Raw genomic sequence first — 18,561 nt, forward strand, 5'->3', positions numbered from 1 at the left:
ATTTTATTATTATCTGTCTTCTTCCATCTTTTGAGGCCAGTGTAAAGCCAGGAAGCTCCCTCCTCATATTCACAGATTGTACCCGCAGTGTTCTCTCTCCTTGCTAATATTCACATTAAAACCTTGTTGGTCTTGCACAGTATTATCCCCCTCAATTCCTGCTCTGAAGTGGGCTCAAGTTTCTTTCACTTTAGATTCCTGATCCTGAAGAGGAGTCAGTCTGCTTCCTTTGCCTCAGATTCATACTCTTTTCTAAGTTTGTTTTTTTTTTTTTAAGGAAATACACCAGTACACTAATAGCTATTTCACCATGTTTACTGTACTGGTTTCTCTGTAAACTTCCTACAGTTGTTCTACGAGATTTTTTTTCACCATATATCAGTCTTCTTTTCACACACTTGATTTGCTTCAGTCTTCCTGATTCCCATCTGAACACTTGCCTGCAGTTTTAACGCCCACTTGTATCTTCCCATAGGCCAGAAGTATGCCTTTAACACTCCACTAATCTTAGCAAAGGTTTGTTACTCCCACTGTAACCCAATTTTTTGTCGGTGGTGGGTGAGTTCTCATTTTTGTTGATTTTTGTTTGTTTTTAAATCATTAATAGTTGCCTGCTTACAATCTATATGAATTGACAATATGTGTTTTTTGCTATAGTTCTAACTTGTGTGGCTAAAGAATTTCAAATATTAGGCATGTTTTCTCTTTCAGCATGAAAGTTGATATTTTTTGACTAGCCCTTCTAGTTTATAAGTTAGTCAATACTCGCGCTGGGCAAGATTTCACAGATACTGATACTACTTGAGTTCCTGCATTTTTTTTCTTTTTTTTTTTTTTTTCCCCATTCCCTTGGAAACCTTTCAGATGGAATTAGGTTCTAAGTTATGTTTTACTGTGGGAGCAGACTAATTGATTTATTTATTTATTTATTAGCCTTTAGTTACTTTAACAGATTCTCTAGCCTTGAAACACAGCCGCATGATTTAAACAAAAACATCAGGCCCTGAAAATTTATGGAACTAGAAGCTTTCAGCAGGGCACACAAGTAATAACAAGGAGGGTACAAATTCTTACACTCAATCTAAGCCTCTCAACCCCTCAACTCTGGCCATCACTTTGAGCCCTCCTGCGGTTTGTGCTTTATACTTTGCCTTTTACATTCTCCCTTTAGTGTCAAGCATGGGGATGGGTTGCTGTTAACAGACACTATTTTGGAAGCAATTTGGACTGCAGAATTGTTGCAGGGGTAAGAGGTGTCGGGAAGGAGGTAGCTATGCATCCAAATCCCTTAAAAAATGAATAGATGAAAAAAAAAAAAACAGCACACATGAAAGGAAAAATTTATGACTTTGGATCTATCAGCAGTTCTGTTCTCACAGAGCTGGTACCTGAGGTCTGGCAAAGTGCACGCACATTTGTAATTTCAAAAGATGACCTAGCAGGGAGGGGAAGGGAAATAACTCCAGCTGCTTCACAACATCTCACCACGGATTTTCTGGCCACCGCCTTTGTTGAATGCAGTGGGACAGAGTACAGGAACTTGTGCAGGTTCTCTGAATTATCAGATCTATAAATACATTATAATCAATAAATAATTTATAAAAATTATAAACATCGTTAAGAGTTATTCCACACTGAGTGGTGGAGAGGTTCAGTTCTCTGCAAGTCATAGAAAAGAGCTCTGTGGCTGAATTTTGGAGTTTTGCAGTCTTTCACCTTCACTCTCTTTAGTTAAACCTTAAAGCACCATTGATTTCTACCTGCACATTGTCATAGCTGTCTTTTTTAAAATAGAAAACATTCTGTACCTGAGTATTAACTTTCTACTTTATTAGGTTTAAGTTTAGCAAACCCTCAGTGTTTGCTTTTACTGAACTCCTTGGTATGGCCAGTTTAATATTTAACAAAGTTTTAGGCAAGGTAAAGAACTGGCTTTTTCTTTTAAAAAATCCCAGAGTGACTTTGCCCTTGTTGCACTAACAATAGGCTGTTCCATTGCTGAACACATGGATAACTACAAACATTAGGGAAAGATTTTTAAGACAAAGGGAGAAAGGCGGATACACAGTGGTGCCAAAGTCACTTTGACAGAGGTTCTCCGGTGCATAGCAACAATACAACAGCCTGAACTGTTTAACGCTCACTTAAACATAACATCAGGCTTCATGTAATATCTATAAATAACAATGCTACTTTAACTGGTGGGAGTGCCAGAACTTCATTTTAAAGTGCTTTAACCCGATGATTTATACACTGCTATCAAACTACTGTATTATAAATGGAAAATACAAAGGTTCGTATGTCCAATTTTCTGACTTCTCTTAGTATATCTGTACAGTAAGAAATCTTCCAGTTCCCTTCCTCCAACCCAAACAGATGGCCGGATGAAGCAACGTGTCTGAAAAGCTCGGCTGTCAGCTCGTTGCATTAGCCGTGTATAACATTCTATCCACTCCCGGACCCGCGTGAAATCGCTCAAGTTAAATGGAGAAAACTACAGGACTAGCAAGACGGAAGGGGGAAGAAAAAAAGAAATGCTACATTCAGCAGATCTCATTTGGTTGCTGCACAGTCTTGGAAGCGTCGTCAAAGCTGAAACCCCACCACTGATTAAAAGCAGAACAGGAAGGATTAAACCATTATCATTTCTCTAAATGCCAGCAAAGGCTGGTATGCGCCCGTGGAAAATCACAACAGGTGCAAGCGCGGCCCAATTTCAACAACCTCTGCAACCTAGGGGCCAGTTCCTGTGCTAGCGACCAGCCTTTCAACTGCAAAGGCTCCGACAAAATTAGCTGTAAAGGATCTTTAATTAAAACGAGTATGGTGGTTTTGGCTTGCTCGGCCTGTCACCTTGTGATTTGTTACATCACATACCGTCACAAATTTGGCACAAGTGGCATAGCTGTTACCAAAAATGTGCCTCGAGGAGAAAGTCGAGGAGAAAGAGAAAACGAAGACTTCCTCACTCCCCTGCACAATAGGGTTTTATTTCTCTGAAATGACAGCTCAGAAGCCCATTTGGTGCATTTCTGCAGATAACATTTTGCTTCTCTCACTCTGAGTTCCTGTTTTGAATTTGACAGCTTGACTACACCTGAGGAGAGCACGACTGTCCGGTCTCACTGACACACATATTATCTGCCTTTTTCACAGAGACGATGTTTAAGGTTGCATAGAGATAGGACTGTATTTACCAGAGAAATTTTGACTTTTCATTTGTTGTACAAATATTAGGCAAACTTCTTGGATGACCTACGCTTGTACGTCCTACCAGAGTACATCACTCTTCTGAGCTGGCATCCTCAGTGATGCAGGCTGCAAATTAAGGGGAAGTGATCTGGTCAGTCAGTCCGTGGCAACAGATTAGATACTTTTTAAGAAATCAAAGGCAACGAGCATCTAATCTTGAAAGCTGGTGAGTGTGAAATAATCAGAGACAAATAGTCTCCTCACCTCTTTAAAAGACTAGAGAAAAGAACATGCATCTGTCTGATTTATGTCTGCAATTAATTTGAATGCACAAAAGTTTGATGCAGTACCACATGAATTTAGCAACATCAAACCACAGGAAAATTGCCAAAGGCCCAATTTTTTAGGTGAGTTTCTGTTCAGCAGATCCTGCAGCGTGGCACACCAGGCCATTCTGCTTCCAACAAGCATGAGGTACATGTCTGTGTAATTACTATGACCCACCCCTTCTTAAATATAAACATCCAGGATTTTAAAAACATATTCTAGTTTCCACCATGTCTGCAGGAGTTACAGTTTCACACTGCCATCAAATTAAGGTAGACATTTATAAATTACTCTGGTTTCACAATGGGTTTTGCTTGGCTAAGTCCAAGTTCACATTACTTAACTTGTAAGAATAAATTCTTGTGGTTTGCTGTCACATGACAATATAATCATTTAGATTAGGTGAAAAATTAATAAGAATAACAGTCCATACACCAGAATCAGGAAGCTTTTATGTTTTGACCTGTCAATCATATCACTTTTATGGGCAAGGCATTCTCCTTTCATGAACGGCAACTGCAAGGGGCAAACTTTAACAAAGTTTTTCAGTAAAAAAAATAGTGGAACTGTCTATATTTTGGGACTATTTCTAGCTTACCACAATATAAAGATTTGCCTCAACTTGACTCATTACTCCAGTTTCTTCCCCAAATTTACACCATTGTCCTCAGTGGGCATGTAGCTCCTTTAACCCCTAATAATTAGCTCCTGCTTTTAATTTCCTGTTCTGTGAAGGAAACAAAGTTGGATGAGGTGGCCCTAAAGACAAAGTGCAGAACTGAGTGAGCAAGGTGATGGTGCCTTTCCCATGCAAAGCGGATGGGCCATCAACTTAACTCACCCCATCAGGGTGGCCTGTAACCTCTACAGAAGTGTGTGTGTGTGTGTGTGTGTGTGTGTGTGCACAACCTCGTGCACAGGGGGAATAACAAAAGAAACACAGGAAAACAAAGGTGGCAAAATTTTAGAGTCAATTCCTGTATGGATCTTGAGCAAGACTTTACTGGAATTATAAGCATTTTGCCATAGCACTGTACATGTCAGTGCCCCCCCTCCCTCTCCTTCCTAGCTCCATACTGTTTGACTTTATGGCCAAACTCCTGAGGCTGACACGGTCTGGTTTTTGACGCGTTTCCCTTAGCAAACTTTTGCAGACTAAGTCACAAGGAAGGAGATGATGACTTAATCTGTCAGTATATGTAGGACAGGATACCAAATCACACCTAGGACCAGGTTTGTATTTTCTTCTGCTTTTAAAGTTCTAATATTATCAAGGGAGTGGGAAATAGGAAAAAAAATGCAGCAAGACAGCACACTAAGGATAACTCCAGAGATGGTAAATGCAAGTCTACCAAACACATGAAAACAACTGCAAGGAAACAGCAGAATTTTTCAAACAAGGTTGCCTGGGGAGCAATTTTTCTATGCTTACAGCTAGCTTCCAAGTGTGTTCCCCCTTCTGAAGGGAGCATGTGCTTAACACATGTGCTGGCTCAGGATTAGGCAACTGACAGTTGTGGGTATTGTAGTATATGCTGACATGCCCGACCAGCTCTACTAGAAGGGGTTATGTATCCCAGTTGTATCAGGCTGACAGAGACCCTGGGAATAAAGAAGTTGGCATACATGGTAACAGGTCACCTAACACCGTGAGCTTTGTGCACTTCTATCACAAACCCTTCCCATCCCATCGTCGTGCTCTGCTGCCAAGCCCCGGAGGAGGGAGGCCAGTGCTTATGGCAAAAACCTCCTCTCTAAGCAGCACACTGGCTCGCCTGGCCTCCAGCTATACCAGCTGTGGGCTGCGGTCCTGTTGGACCCCACCAGCAAAGCATGGCTTTGCCCACACGACTCAGCACTGTGCCAGCAGCTCCACCTCCAACAACAGCGTTTGGAGCATGCCGGGAAAGAGGAGGCGATCTTGCACAATAAATGTGGTCCTAAAGTCCTGACTGCTCCTGCCCATCACAGATCCTGCTGCGCTTTCTGCGAGAACAGTTTGTCTCCTGGCCAAACTCCAGTTTGGGTAACTGCGTTTATTGGATAATTGTGCTTGCTTAAATTGTCCCAGCAGTTTCAATTTGACACACTGCTATTCACTTCCTTTCAAGATGCCGTGGAGTGTTACAGTGTGCCGACAAGCAGCTGTTACGTCTCGCTGAAGAAGTGACTGCATGGTAGTGGTGGGTGACAGCAATGCCTGTGCGTGCGTCACGTGCTTGCACATGGCACCGAGACTGTAAAATGCTTTGAGGGTGAACGGTGCTACGTAAGTGTACGGCAATAGTTAGCTGTGAAATTGTAAAGTAACTTGTTGTGATGTAGCTGGGATACTGGCGGACATTTATTTTTATTTATTTATTTTGTAGATTGAATATAATCATGTTAAAAGCTTCTCCCTCTGGTGGGTGAACAGAACATCATAGCTCAACAGAACATCGTAACTCAAGAACAAAATGAGGGCTATTATAAATCCTAGCCAATGCATTTAACACACAGCCGCAGCCACAATTTGACTTATGGCAACAACTGAAAATAATTAACAATACAGACAAGAGAAGCCCATGGCAAATGTGTACTTTTCAAACCACTGCCTACGCGCATTCGACCACTTCATCGTGTATATGCTCCACCTGCCACAGATGTTCAACTCTTTGTGCACCCAATTTGCCAAAGATGAGACTTTGTTTGACAAGCCAGCTTTTATCCTGCTGATCCAGCCTCCCCGTGAGCATACAAGAAAGAATGGGGCAGCCATCCCTCATTTCCTTTGCCAAACCACAGAGGATTCCTGTAATATCAGGATTGTATTCCAAAAAGGGATATTATATTATGTTACCTTCATGCTGGGTGACTAACACTGCAATTTGCTGGAAGGCAGGTAACAGGAATCCTCAAGAAATAATAATAATAGAACCCTGCCTAAATGAACACCTTTTCCAGATGCTTTCAAAAAAAAAAAAAAAAACCAACAACAACAAAAAACACTTCTTGAATACTTAATACCATTTCGCAGAGAATTCACTACCACACACAGCACTTCAGGTTGTTCACGGAAAGAAATGTGAAATTTTTCTCCTCAAGGAGGTGACAGGTTTTGAGAAGGAGAGAATGGGGCATGAACTAAATGAACTAAAAGATGCCTTCTGACCAAATGACTTATCTGTGTAGTTGGACATCTTAATAAATAAAATCACTGGTAATATTCATGCCATGCCATAAAACAGCAGACTACAGCTTCCCCAGACACAAACAAAATCCTGTGATATATCTGCTTTGCTATGGAAACTACTCGGTCTTATATAAAGCAATCATTAAAAGAGTGAGTGCTATTAGAGCTACAAAACCATACTCTGAAGAAGTTTCTGCTATTAACAGCATACTGATAAACATATACACATTTGCATAACATTATGCCTCCCTTCTAATTATTTCCAAGGCTAGATTTCAACTACGATATCAATCAGGCTCAGAGGGAGGTGTTTTTGTTTGTTTAAAATTCTGTCAGACCCATGACCTGTGAGGCCAAATTTTGTTTGGCCTGTGAAGTGCTGGCAATTTTGCTTTGAAGGAAACTTCATGCTCCCAGACTGCAAACAAACAGCAGAATTAGTGACTGAAAACCAAATATGCCCTGAAATGGTTATAGTCTTTCTTCAACATCTGACTAATTTTATCAAAACACTCCGCTATTTAAAAAGTTTTACCTGTCAGACTGCTGGGTTCAGCCTTATTAAGTAAGCTTTGGTACAGAAAAACCTTGGGTATTTTTATTTTTGTAAAATGCCTGAGAAAGATGATCAGTCCCTGCTGTAATGCCTCTGTAACCGTGCTGAGGCCTCTCCTGCCTGCCAGTTTTGCGTTACTGACTTCTTGAATGACTTGGGTAATACATGCCACATAAAGCTGTGGCTGAGCTTATGGCAGGTTTAAGGGGCCGGCTTGCAGTGAAACCTGTATAACCTCTGGACAAGCCTCGGACACCTCAGCAGCCGTCACAATTTCAATTGATTCCTGAGATGCTTCTTTATACCTAAAAAGTCAGGCTAGCAGATGGCTAGGTATGTCACTTCTTCATTCATGGGCAGACTGCTGTAATATGAAGGTGCCTCGGATCGATGAAGTTGGATCATTTAAAAGATGGGCAAAAACCAAGGGCATTTTGACATCTCCAAATTGTCCATTTTTCCTCACCATTTCAGAAAGGAGCCCCACAAATGGGGAAGAAGCACAGACTGGCTGCCCATTTTAGGAAACAGGTTTTCAATGTCTCTTCCTACTACAGTTTTATTTCTGGCTCCCTCAATATTTCTGAAGGGGGTAATGTTTTTCCTTCTTTGGAAGTAAACTTGAGGCAAGCTATTCCCAGGTTTCCTAGCACATAACATCCCAGGACCCTACAGAAAGACAGCACAGAACTGACATCCTCGGGACCTCTATTGTTTTACAACACCTTGAACAGGGATGCAAGAAACACTACATATTTCTCTACTTTTGTCTAAGAAGGTGCTAGTTACCCAACACCATGCTTTGTCAGTCTCCCCCTTGTGCCTGCTGCCATGGGGAGCAACACTGCTCAGATTTAGCTCACATCTGGGCTTCAAGTGATGTAGCTGCAGCTTCTGATGTGGCAGCCTCAGACTTTCATTTCAGACTGCATGATCTTAACACATACACCTTGGGGCTTGCGCTGTAGAAAGTGCAAACACTTAAAAATAGACTTCCCTTCTCATTCAGTATGTATATGTGGAAAACCTGCAAAATCCTGAAAACGATGAAAAAAAGCAAGGGCCAGGCTCAAGTCCTAGTAACTAACAGTGGCATTGTAGACTTTGCAATTCTGTCAGTTTCTACATTGTAAAATTATTTTAAAAATGCTGAAATAGCCCACTTTAACTTTTCATCTTTTTTTTTTTTTTTTTTTTAAGCTATTCTGGAACATATCAACTAAATTTGTCTGTCTGGCTTTCCCCCTTCGTCATCTACTTTGAACCTCTAAGGAGAAATAAGAGATTTTTGAATTACCCAGTGCAGGGACACAGATTTCCACAGAACCATGGAATCGAGTGTAATTTAATTCATCTTTATAAATCTTTGTCTGTCATGTGGCAGTCATCACCCCTCAAAATAATTATTAGACTTGCATTAATGGTAAAACACAGTAGTAGGATTTAGCTATGAAACACCTACCAACATATTGTAAATTGGTGCAGTACTACTGAAACCCCAAGTTGACAGGTGTTTTCTGTGCAAGTGAAATAAATTAATCACTTTGGGGGGGACAATCAGCCACCTCTTAGAACGAAGGATTACCTTTTTCCCACAATGTTTGCCTTAAGTACACATGACCAAAATATAACTTTAAAAACAGGTTTTGTTTTTTTCTTTCCCAATGGCAAAACTACTCAAAGTAGGAAAACAAGAATTGACCTGTCTTTACCTAGCACTTAAGAATATACTTGATGTTTGAAAGCTATGTATAGAAATGACAGTGTATTGCCATCTTGAGGCTCTTTAGAAGTACTGCAGGTCCAAAACAAAATGCATACCTTACCAGTCTCAACAGTAATTTAACGATATGTGCAAAAGACCCCACTAAAAACATACAACGGTAACACTGTGTGTTTTATCTTTATTTTTATGCCAGGGCCTCTGCAGTTCCTTTTCTGGACTGGATATATTTGAAAGAGGGAAAACCTTTAAGAGTAGAACTCAAAAAATGCATTTTTAGCATCTTATCTCCTTTCAGAAAGAAAACCAAGAATACTCACCTCACTATTACCAGAAAATCTGCAGTTAAAATTTAATTAGTAATACAGATTTTCTGGACCCTTTGAAATTAATATTCAAGTTTAGTTCAGTGCAAAGACAGATTCAAATTAAGGGACAAGTTACATTAAGAGACTATCTAAAATTACTGCTTGAAATATTATGAAAATGTAGATACACAATTACACGTATTGCATTTCTTAATATGTATATAGTTATAAGATAGGAGCTTCCGGAAAGAAAACAATATGCTTTCCAGTCATAAGACGTATTAGTGTTGGTATAAAGGGATAAGAATCACCAAACTATATTCAAAGGTAGCAGCTATGTAAACTGCCCTTGTAAGAAACCAGCTGCTGTAAATAAACCTTCACGTCTCTGAACTGTGCAACACTGGCATCCTCCACAGATAAAGCCTACCAATGCCAAATACATTGCCACTCTCATGTTTTAGTCCCTTATTTATTTATTTTAAGCTCCTACTTCAGAAGAGATCACTTGGAAAACATGTCTCTGTTAATAGACTCCCTGAAATCACAGAGAACATGCTCTGTTGGATTGACAGTCACATGGGAAACTATTTGTATATATTTGACCGTTATGCATGATTTTTAATAGAAGGTCAGAGACATCGGATTTTGCCTGTTTGTGAAACAAACAAATTACAGAATGCTACTAATCTACCAAAACTTTTATGCTGTTTTTCTTCTTTTCTAAACAAACTGCCTCGTACTCAATACACACCAATAATTGTTTGAAGGCTGTACTTGTTACACCCATGGTCAAGCATATATTACTGAGCTCTCCGAAGACCTTTGAGCAAACAAGAAAAAGCCTCACTGCAAGTTACCTGTTTGGTTTGCAGGCTGCCAGCCCGAGTACTTGGCATTGCTTGGGGGCCCCGTTGGCTTGAGGGCTGCAGCAGACGTGGTGTTGTTGGGAGAAGGTCTAGTGTCCGGGCTTTCATAGCTGGCAGGCATGCTCCTCACCGAAGTGGCCATGTAAGCAGCAGCTTGGGTAGCCTCCATGGAGTCACTGTTCAGAAACAAGGGAGATACAAATCAAAGACATTTCTTGCTAGAATGTGAGCTCACTGTGAACGTGTTTGTGAAATGGTGATGTGACTTCCATCTGCTTTGGTGCAACAGAGCAACATTCACTGTCATCACCGATGTTCTGATGATCACCCCAAGCCAACGCCGTGCAAAGCATGGAGGGAAAAAGACTGGGCACAAGTCCTTGGGAATGTGTGTGGAAAGCCTGCCAAAAATTACATCCTACTGAAAAATCCTCTCTCTTGTGTATTGACCTCAAAAAAATGAATATTCAGAAGATGAAATTGTAGTGATTCCAGTTACATTTTTAAGATGTTTTTCTAAGAAAAACACATGGGTACATGGGTAATTTCTGCCAAAACCCAATACAGACAAGTAAATCCCTTTAAAATTTAAAAAGTTAGGTGCTGGCATGATGCAGGTTAAAACATAATCCTTACTTCAAATTAAATACAATAGCACTTTTTTTTTTTTTTCAAAACTTTTTACTTTTTCTTGGAGATTAGGGCAAATACTCATACGGTCAGATTACTGGTAGATCCCCATAAAGATCATCAGTTTAAAAGTGAATTAAATGCAGTTTTCCCCTATGCACCAAGGATTTTAAAAAAGCTATAGCTTCTTTATTCATTAAGCAATGTACACAATATTTTATATTGCCTCTTTGGAGCAGTTTACAGCTGCTTTTGTATTTTAAGCGTTAGCATAACTCCATCAGCTATTTAAAAACACACATGATGAAAACGGCACTTAATCAAGGTTCACATAGAGTGTAAGTAGTCACTATTTACTTAATAATTTTTCACTCCTTATTTCTCAAGACTGTTCAAGAATCAGAAAGTTATAACAACACGATTTTATGCCATATAACAGTATCTGTACAATGCGCATTTGCTTTCGGGAAGCTGAAAACAAATATTTTCATTAAAAATCTTCAGAGTAGAGCAGTAATTGCTACTGAAGGTCATTTGCAAACCAAGAACATTGCAAAAACAGTAAATAAACTCAACAACATTGCAAAATACAATCAAAACAATTCCAAATACATATTTTGTGTAATCTGGAAACTCATTAGCTGATGCATTAGAATCCTTGTACTCTTTTCTGTGTTGAAGAATAACAAAATTTCAGGACATATATTGTATGTATTTCACTGGGGTGATTCACAGAATAGAATATAGATTATGCCAAGTTCGTAAAGCAAAAATCCTTGAGTTATTTTTACTTTACGCTTATTGCAAATTAACAGCAGTGCCTTGACCATACTAGATGTAAGCACTTGGACATATAATGAGGCCAAAACACAAGTTCACAACCTTGATTTCTGTCTCTAGATTCACAGGGTTAGCAATTGATGGATTTAGAATATTTATCTGGATAAGGCGTAGACTCACAGTTTACAGAGTGTATCTGAACACTCAGTAACAGCTACTGCAATTAAAGGCTTTTTCTAACAGAGGTAGCTGTCACTAAGTGATACTCCGATTGATTTGCTGTATGCAGCATTCACAAGTACAGTGAAGCACCAAGTGAGACCTTGCATTCTGTTACATTTGAATGTTAAAGATTTTCAGAGACATTTGTACCGTGCAAATGGAGGCATTTAAGGAACACATTATGCTCCTTAAAAGCTTAGGATACAAGCCTTCCTAACAACAGATTTTGAGGCAGCAGAGAGATACTGCATAAAAATGCCTTTGCAGAATGAAAGAAAAAGGATAGGAAGACATCATCTGACATTAAGTAGCAGCTCAGTGGTTGATAAGGACAAGGTAGTTTAGGACTGGCTTCCAGCATGAAAAAAGCACATGCCTGCAACTTCAGTATCACAAAAATATCCTTTTAAATAGACGAGTGCATCTGACACACAACCCATCAAACCTGCTCCAGGCCAGAAGCCCCTCACAACTTTAAGATTTCCTCAAAGCACTGTCAGCCTTTTTCTATTAAAGCATAAATAAGAAAGCTTCCTTCTCATCTAAAAGACTCATCACCACTTGTTACCAGCTGCCTTAAATAGACAAGGCTACTTAATGAGCAAAAATGGATTCAAGACAAGCAAAACTCTCTCATAAGGTCAGTAATCTCCATCCACTGGTCTTCGTACCGATTTATAGCTGTTGTGAATCTGGCTCAAAAACATAAATATCAACTTGCCAAGCATAGTCACCAAAGGCTGGAACTCTACCTTAAAGCAACACTTCCTGAAGGATACCACATGAAATACAGCTGAGGTACGCAGCTGGCAAACTGCAGCCTTTGAGGCTCCTCAACTACAACTGTTTCGGAGGAAAGCAAAGGGGAGGTCAGGATGGAAATTTTGCTTCATCTCCAGATTTGCAGAATTGCAGTATTATACATATAGGTGAGGAAGAGGACACTGCCTTGTGCCCACAAGGCTAGCTTTAACACCGACTTGTACCTTCATCATCACTACTTCCATGGTTGAATGCTGAGGCTTGTGAATGACGTGTCAGTCAAGTTCCTGAACCAACAGATTACTGGAGATGTTTAGGTTTTCATTTAGAAAACAAAAAGACTGAAAAGAGAAATCCTAAAGGCCCCAGCCTAAAAGACAGTGATAAACACAGGTATGGAACCCCCCGTGATTTGTGACCACCTGAGATGGATTATGTGCTAGGAGCCTATCCTAAAGGCCAGCTTCCCAAGGGAAGAGCTTGAAGCCATCATTTTGACAGAGGGCATCATGCTGGCCTTACACCAAAACTTCTGACAGGTCTTGGACGCCCTTTGCTCTCTGTGCCTTTTGTTTTTTTTTTTTCAAGTGAGAGTTGAATAAACCTACGCCTGCACTACAGCCAGTTAATTTAACAGGCAAGATGCTACCGTGGCTTGGCACATCTCTCCAATGTAACATTGCCCTCCAACGGTGGGCTGCAGGGAATAGTGCACACACCATTTTTCCTGGATTATAGCTCCTAAACGAACAGTTGCCTGCGAACACGATATGGCGTTCTCCTTAGAGAGAAAGATATATCCATCCTTGTCTCACTTTCAAGGAACCCTGGAGATGCTCCACCTTTTATATGCTAAACTTATTCAAATTCATGCTTCAAAAATAATTCCTAAACATTTTACTTCATATCCATCTATGCTGGGAAATAAACTTTCAACTATCGTTTTTAATTGCTATGTGTCTTTCAGAAACAAACTTATCTTCCAAGAAGAGACTGTACAAAACCCACAATTAGCCCTGCTAGTGTTCTGTAGCTCACTAGGATATTATACAATGGTGACCCAGACTGTTCTTATTGTTAAATCTCCATTCTCATACCAGGCAGAAAAAAAAAGAAAAGTTTCATAAGGTCAACCAAAAGAATGATGCTCTTGTGTTAATATTTTTTTTTAAATTAAGCTGATCTTCACACTGTAAACAGAAATGCTTTCCTCATTTATTGCAAAAACTTTTTTTTTTCGACAATGTTTCTAGGGTTACATAAGATTGTGAAGTAAGCACAAACCTAAAAAGGTTTGAGAATAACCTTGATTCTTTTCTGAGAGAATTTAAAGAAAAAAAATATGCAGAAATTCAAGAAAATGAACAGATTAAGGAAGAGAGCTACAGTGTATTTTTCAGTGTTGCCATTAGAAGAAGGAGGAATGATAAACCTTACATATTTACTAAGATTCACATGAGTAGGTTCCTCAGACTGTCCAAGTGACACTCAGAAGTCAGGTTCAGGTTAAGTACATTCTGATGTCAGAACACCTGTACTGTTGATAATGCCAAGCTTACCTCCTAGCTCTAGTTTTAACCTTTTAACTCTGTTCTGTAAATCTTAAACAATCCTCCTCCACCTGATGAATACTTACAGAAAAAAAAAATAAAGTTTTCCATGATGAAAATTTAATGTACGTTATCACTGCAAATGGTGTTCTAAATACGTGGTCCCTCTTCAAAACACAGATGATGTATGTTCCTAGAAGTAACCAAGACAGTCACATTCTTTTTAAGAAAGATGATATTGCTTAGTAGATGTGAATGCTCTCCTGTCAAGATTTGGGCAAGGGTTTTCAACACTGCAAGAAGGAAGAGTGAAACGCAAGCCCAGCCAATTTCCAAGCCCTGTGACCTGAAAATCAACGATGTGTTTAATTATTAAGTTATGGAAAGATGAAATAAATAATTCTGGAAGTGGCTTGCAAGGGAAATGGCAAAATCAACCAAAGAAAACAAACTACATGTATGGAAAAGAAAGAGGTCACAACGGGCTCCTCAGACTTAGCTCTTCCTAACCAACAGGAACACTATAGAAACAGGCAAATTCAACTAAAAAGCAAATAATTCCCGACTCTTTCTCCTCATCTTCCTCCCCAGATACCAAACACCATATTACATGCCATTACTTGGTTGGAGGACTGGGAGATAAAGACATTTGCCAGCTGTCAGTCCCTCTCAGGACATGGTACCAAGAGCTTCCAGGAAGCTACAGAGGGATGATAGGAGAGGAGCCTGTGTGGAAGGAAGCAGGTCCAGGTCACACGTGAAAGGAGCACCGGTTTCTCAGGGACCGCTCCTGGATATCTGCACCCATGCCGTGCCTGCTTCCTTCCCAAAATCATGTGCACCAACACGAGGCTGAGCACACTTCAGAAGCATTTTAAGAAATCAGCAGTGGAAAACCCTCCTGAATGCAGAGGTTTTGACACCCTCTCCTCTCTCTTCCCAGAAGCCAGAGAGAAGAAAAACACATGTTTTGGGGTTATAGAGGCCTAAACCTCCACCCATCCTTCCATGGAAATTTCTGTACAGAGCATTCCAGCAGAAATACATGCTTTAAAAAAGATAACTGTCTCATGCTGTTATTAGCCGAAGGAGAAGCTATGGTCCTAGCAGATAATAAAATACAGCTTGCTGTCCTGTAACTTCTAACACTGCTGAAATGGTAATGAGGGACAAATCTCAGATTTTCCCAAGCAGGCTCTATAGGCTTGGCAGGACTTTCTCTAATGCAAGTCCAAGATACCAGGGTATCCGTCTGTAAATATCATCATCCGAACCCCAATGGGTACAAGCAGCTCAGTCTGGTACATAAGCATTTTCCTAATAGTTCTCTGGATTACAAATGATATTTTAACTCCTGCTTGTTGTCCAGAATGACCGCGTGAATCAGGAACAAGTCCCTCAGGGTCTGAGAAAGCCTGCTGACAGGAAAGGTCATATAATATCTATGAGTCTGTAAATGCTTTCTTCACATGGCCAGGAATTCTGTGAGGTTATTTTCCCTTAAGAACACTAAATCTTTTAAGACAAAAACAAGACAAGAAGAAAGAAAGAAAAAAAAAGTTAGCAAATCTTAGCAAATCACTCTTGCCGGTTTCTGGCACAACTATGTGGAATGTGATAGGCTTGATTCATGCTTTATGGCTTCTAAAACCAAAATAGTTTAACAAACAAGTAAAATTTCCCTTGCATTAAATATTGCTGCCTGTTGGTTATCTTCATCCCAAGCAGGCATTAAGCATAATCCAGAAATCTGAATAAACCTCTAAAATATACACACGAAAATCAGAAGATCAGAAAAAGCTAGGCATGAAAACGGTGATAAAACCACATGAATGGGGGAACACATATGCTTTTTTGCAAGGACTATCTGGTGCAACAAGAAAGAAACAGAAGACAAGAAAGGTGCTGATCTTGTTCCTATCCCTACTGCAAACCCGTGGTCTCATTCAATTTATAAAAACAGTGTTTAGACCTTGTGTTAGCCTAACAGTGTTCCAGTAGCTTGCAAGAAAGTAGAAAGTGCAAAATAAAATAAGAGAGAGCAGGGAAAGTCACGTGGGTGGAAGTATTTCCATACGGAACTGCAGTAAGGACATATGTAACCCTTACGTAAGCAGTGGTCTGCACAGAAACAATTCAAAACTTCTTTCAGACTAAATATTTTCAGGGTCAACCCTGGTGATTATCTCACAAGACCAGACTATCCTTTTTTCAAGTAATTCTACATGGCATTGTGTCAGGTACATAAGGCAAAAGTCATGTCTATGCCCATTTCTGCTAATGTCTCCCAAAACTTGAGTTTTTGCCACATGAATTAATTTTAGGCAAGACCTCCAATTCTTGGAAATGTAAGATATTAAATACATTTATTTTGCTTTATATATGTAAGTTAAAAAAAAAAAAGAGGGAAAAAATAAAAAAACCACAAAACCATAAAACTTAAGGCTCTATTGTTAACAGGATGAACTTAAATTAGTGAAAGATTGCATGGCTGTGCTATACAAAAACAAAACAAAAAACATTTCTGAGGGATCTGGGAGAAGAAGAAAATATGTGGATATTCAACACTACTTCAAGCCAGTTAATAAGTGATATTGCATCAGTCAGAAAAAAGCCAAGTTTTCTGGCAGCTACCCAGTACAGCAAAGTTTAAGACAACAAGCTTTTCGAAATAGAGACAGTGAAGTGAAAGGTATGAAATAGAAATACTTCCAAAGAAACTCTACTGCAGAACAAGACCTAAGCCCTGCTTTTGCTGTAGTTGCAACCATCTTGAGTTTTTCCCTGAAGATAATGCAAACAAAACTACGCTACCTCAGTAAAATAGATAAACTACCCTTTCATGTAAGGTATTTTAACAAAGAGATGGAAAACACAAAATGTGAAGTTGTTTAAGCTTATTTACTTGGCTGTCTTGGTTGTGCCAGTTGTATTGAACAAGTTAGTGTATGTCATCTCAAGTAGTAACAATTTATGTTATGTCATACCCTCAGCTCTTTATGGACATAAAATTTCAGCTCTATTTCCTTACCAGCTATTTCGTTGTGGGATGAAGTGAGCTGCTGTTTAAAATATTTTTTCGGCATTATAATTTTTTTCTCCTTCTGACATAATTGATTGGTTTTGATTGCTATGTGTTGAACTTACAGGAGAATATGTACTTATTGACAGTGAATTGTAAGCATAATTTGTCTTTTATCTCTAATTTTGCTACATGTTTCTCAATCTATCCAGTGAGCTTGTGCTCCTTTTCTCACTGGCGTGAGGCAGCACAAAGCCTCGTTTCTATGGCTCCATCTACTGGCAACCTCTTCTTCCTTACCGGCACTGGCAGTTGATAACAAGGAAAGTAGAAATTATCACCCCAATATGTTTCTCCCTGTATCATGAGCAAAAGATGCATAAACATAAAGACAGCTTCAGAGTCAGCAAGGCAAATGCTTACACTCCTGTAACAATCTAACTTCATTTGTAGCTTATACCACAAACTCTGCACATCAGTGAGTGAAGGAAAAAAGGAAAATCAGAATTTGTTTTCACTGCCATTATTTTCTTTACTAAAATATCAGCAAACAAAGAGCATAGATCAAGACTGAAGGTGTGCTGGCAGCATGTCCTGGACTTTGCCTGTGGTACACAGATATCAGAATTGCTACAGAAGATTTCCCTTTGGATGCAAGAACACACACACACAGACAAATAAAATAAAATAAGATAAAATGTAAGATTATCTGTGTGTGTCTAATATCACCATTTTCCTCCCTGAAGTCAGGGCTGCTTTAGCCTTTTCTAGTGACTCAGGTCACCCTGCAAGCCATGGAACAGGAGGCAAAGAACTGACATGTGACTTTTTTTTTTTTTTTTTTTTTTTTTTTTTTTTACATCAAGTGGATCTCAGCTCTATTTTTAATTGGGCCTTATCTCCTTAAGGGTATTATTCTTGTGAAAATGCAAGTAAGTACATGAAAATACACAGATTATTTATTCCCTTGCACAACTTACTATGTACTGTCCTTTAAAATACCCCCAAAGGTTCTCTCCTTTGAGGTTGAAGTCAGTTACATAAAAGCAGCTTTTCACAGGAGGTAGTGTTAACATAGCTGCAGTCAGGAAACAAGAAGTCCTGTGCACTGAACAGAATCAATGTTGGAACAAAGAGTCTAGACAGCAAATAATTTTTTAAAACACTTATTTGCTGCACCACATGCCAGTTATTTGATTTCATACATTAAAAATGGGCTTTGAAAAATAGCAGCTCTTTGTTCCAGGAGCACCCTCACAGCCTAACACACGGCTTGCTTGCTCAAAGAACTGTTGCAAATAATTCATCTGGGTAGAGGTTTCGAGCCAGAATATCTTGTTTCTTCTCCAGTCAGCTATTTAGAGTGACAGTGCCTCCCCCGTGAGCTTCAGGATGAAACACACACAGCATCGTGCATCTCAGAAGTTCACCAGATACCCGTGAGTACA

At 39.5% G+C, this 18,561-nt stretch overlaps 1 protein-coding gene across 5 annotated transcripts in view; it reads right to left on the reverse strand.

The window, feature by feature from the left end:
- The window catches only part of PDLIM5 (PDZ and LIM domain 5), a 132,189-nt gene that overhangs the window by 18,237 nt on the left and 95,391 nt on the right, over positions 1–18,561 (reverse strand). For all 5 annotated transcript variants that reach the window (XM_080592162.1, XM_080592159.1, XM_080592160.1 and 2 more), the window contains one exon: positions 10,139–10,323. In XM_080592162.1, coding sequence (XP_080448288.1) covers positions 10,139–10,323 — 185 coding nt within the window. The remainder of the gene's footprint in view (positions 1–10,138; positions 10,324–18,561) is intronic.

The sequence above is a fragment of the Anser brachyrhynchus genome (genome assembly GCF_964034855.1).
Source record: "Anser brachyrhynchus genome assembly, chromosome: 4".
Taxonomy (NCBI): domain Eukaryota; kingdom Metazoa; phylum Chordata; class Aves; order Anseriformes; family Anatidae; genus Anser; species Anser brachyrhynchus.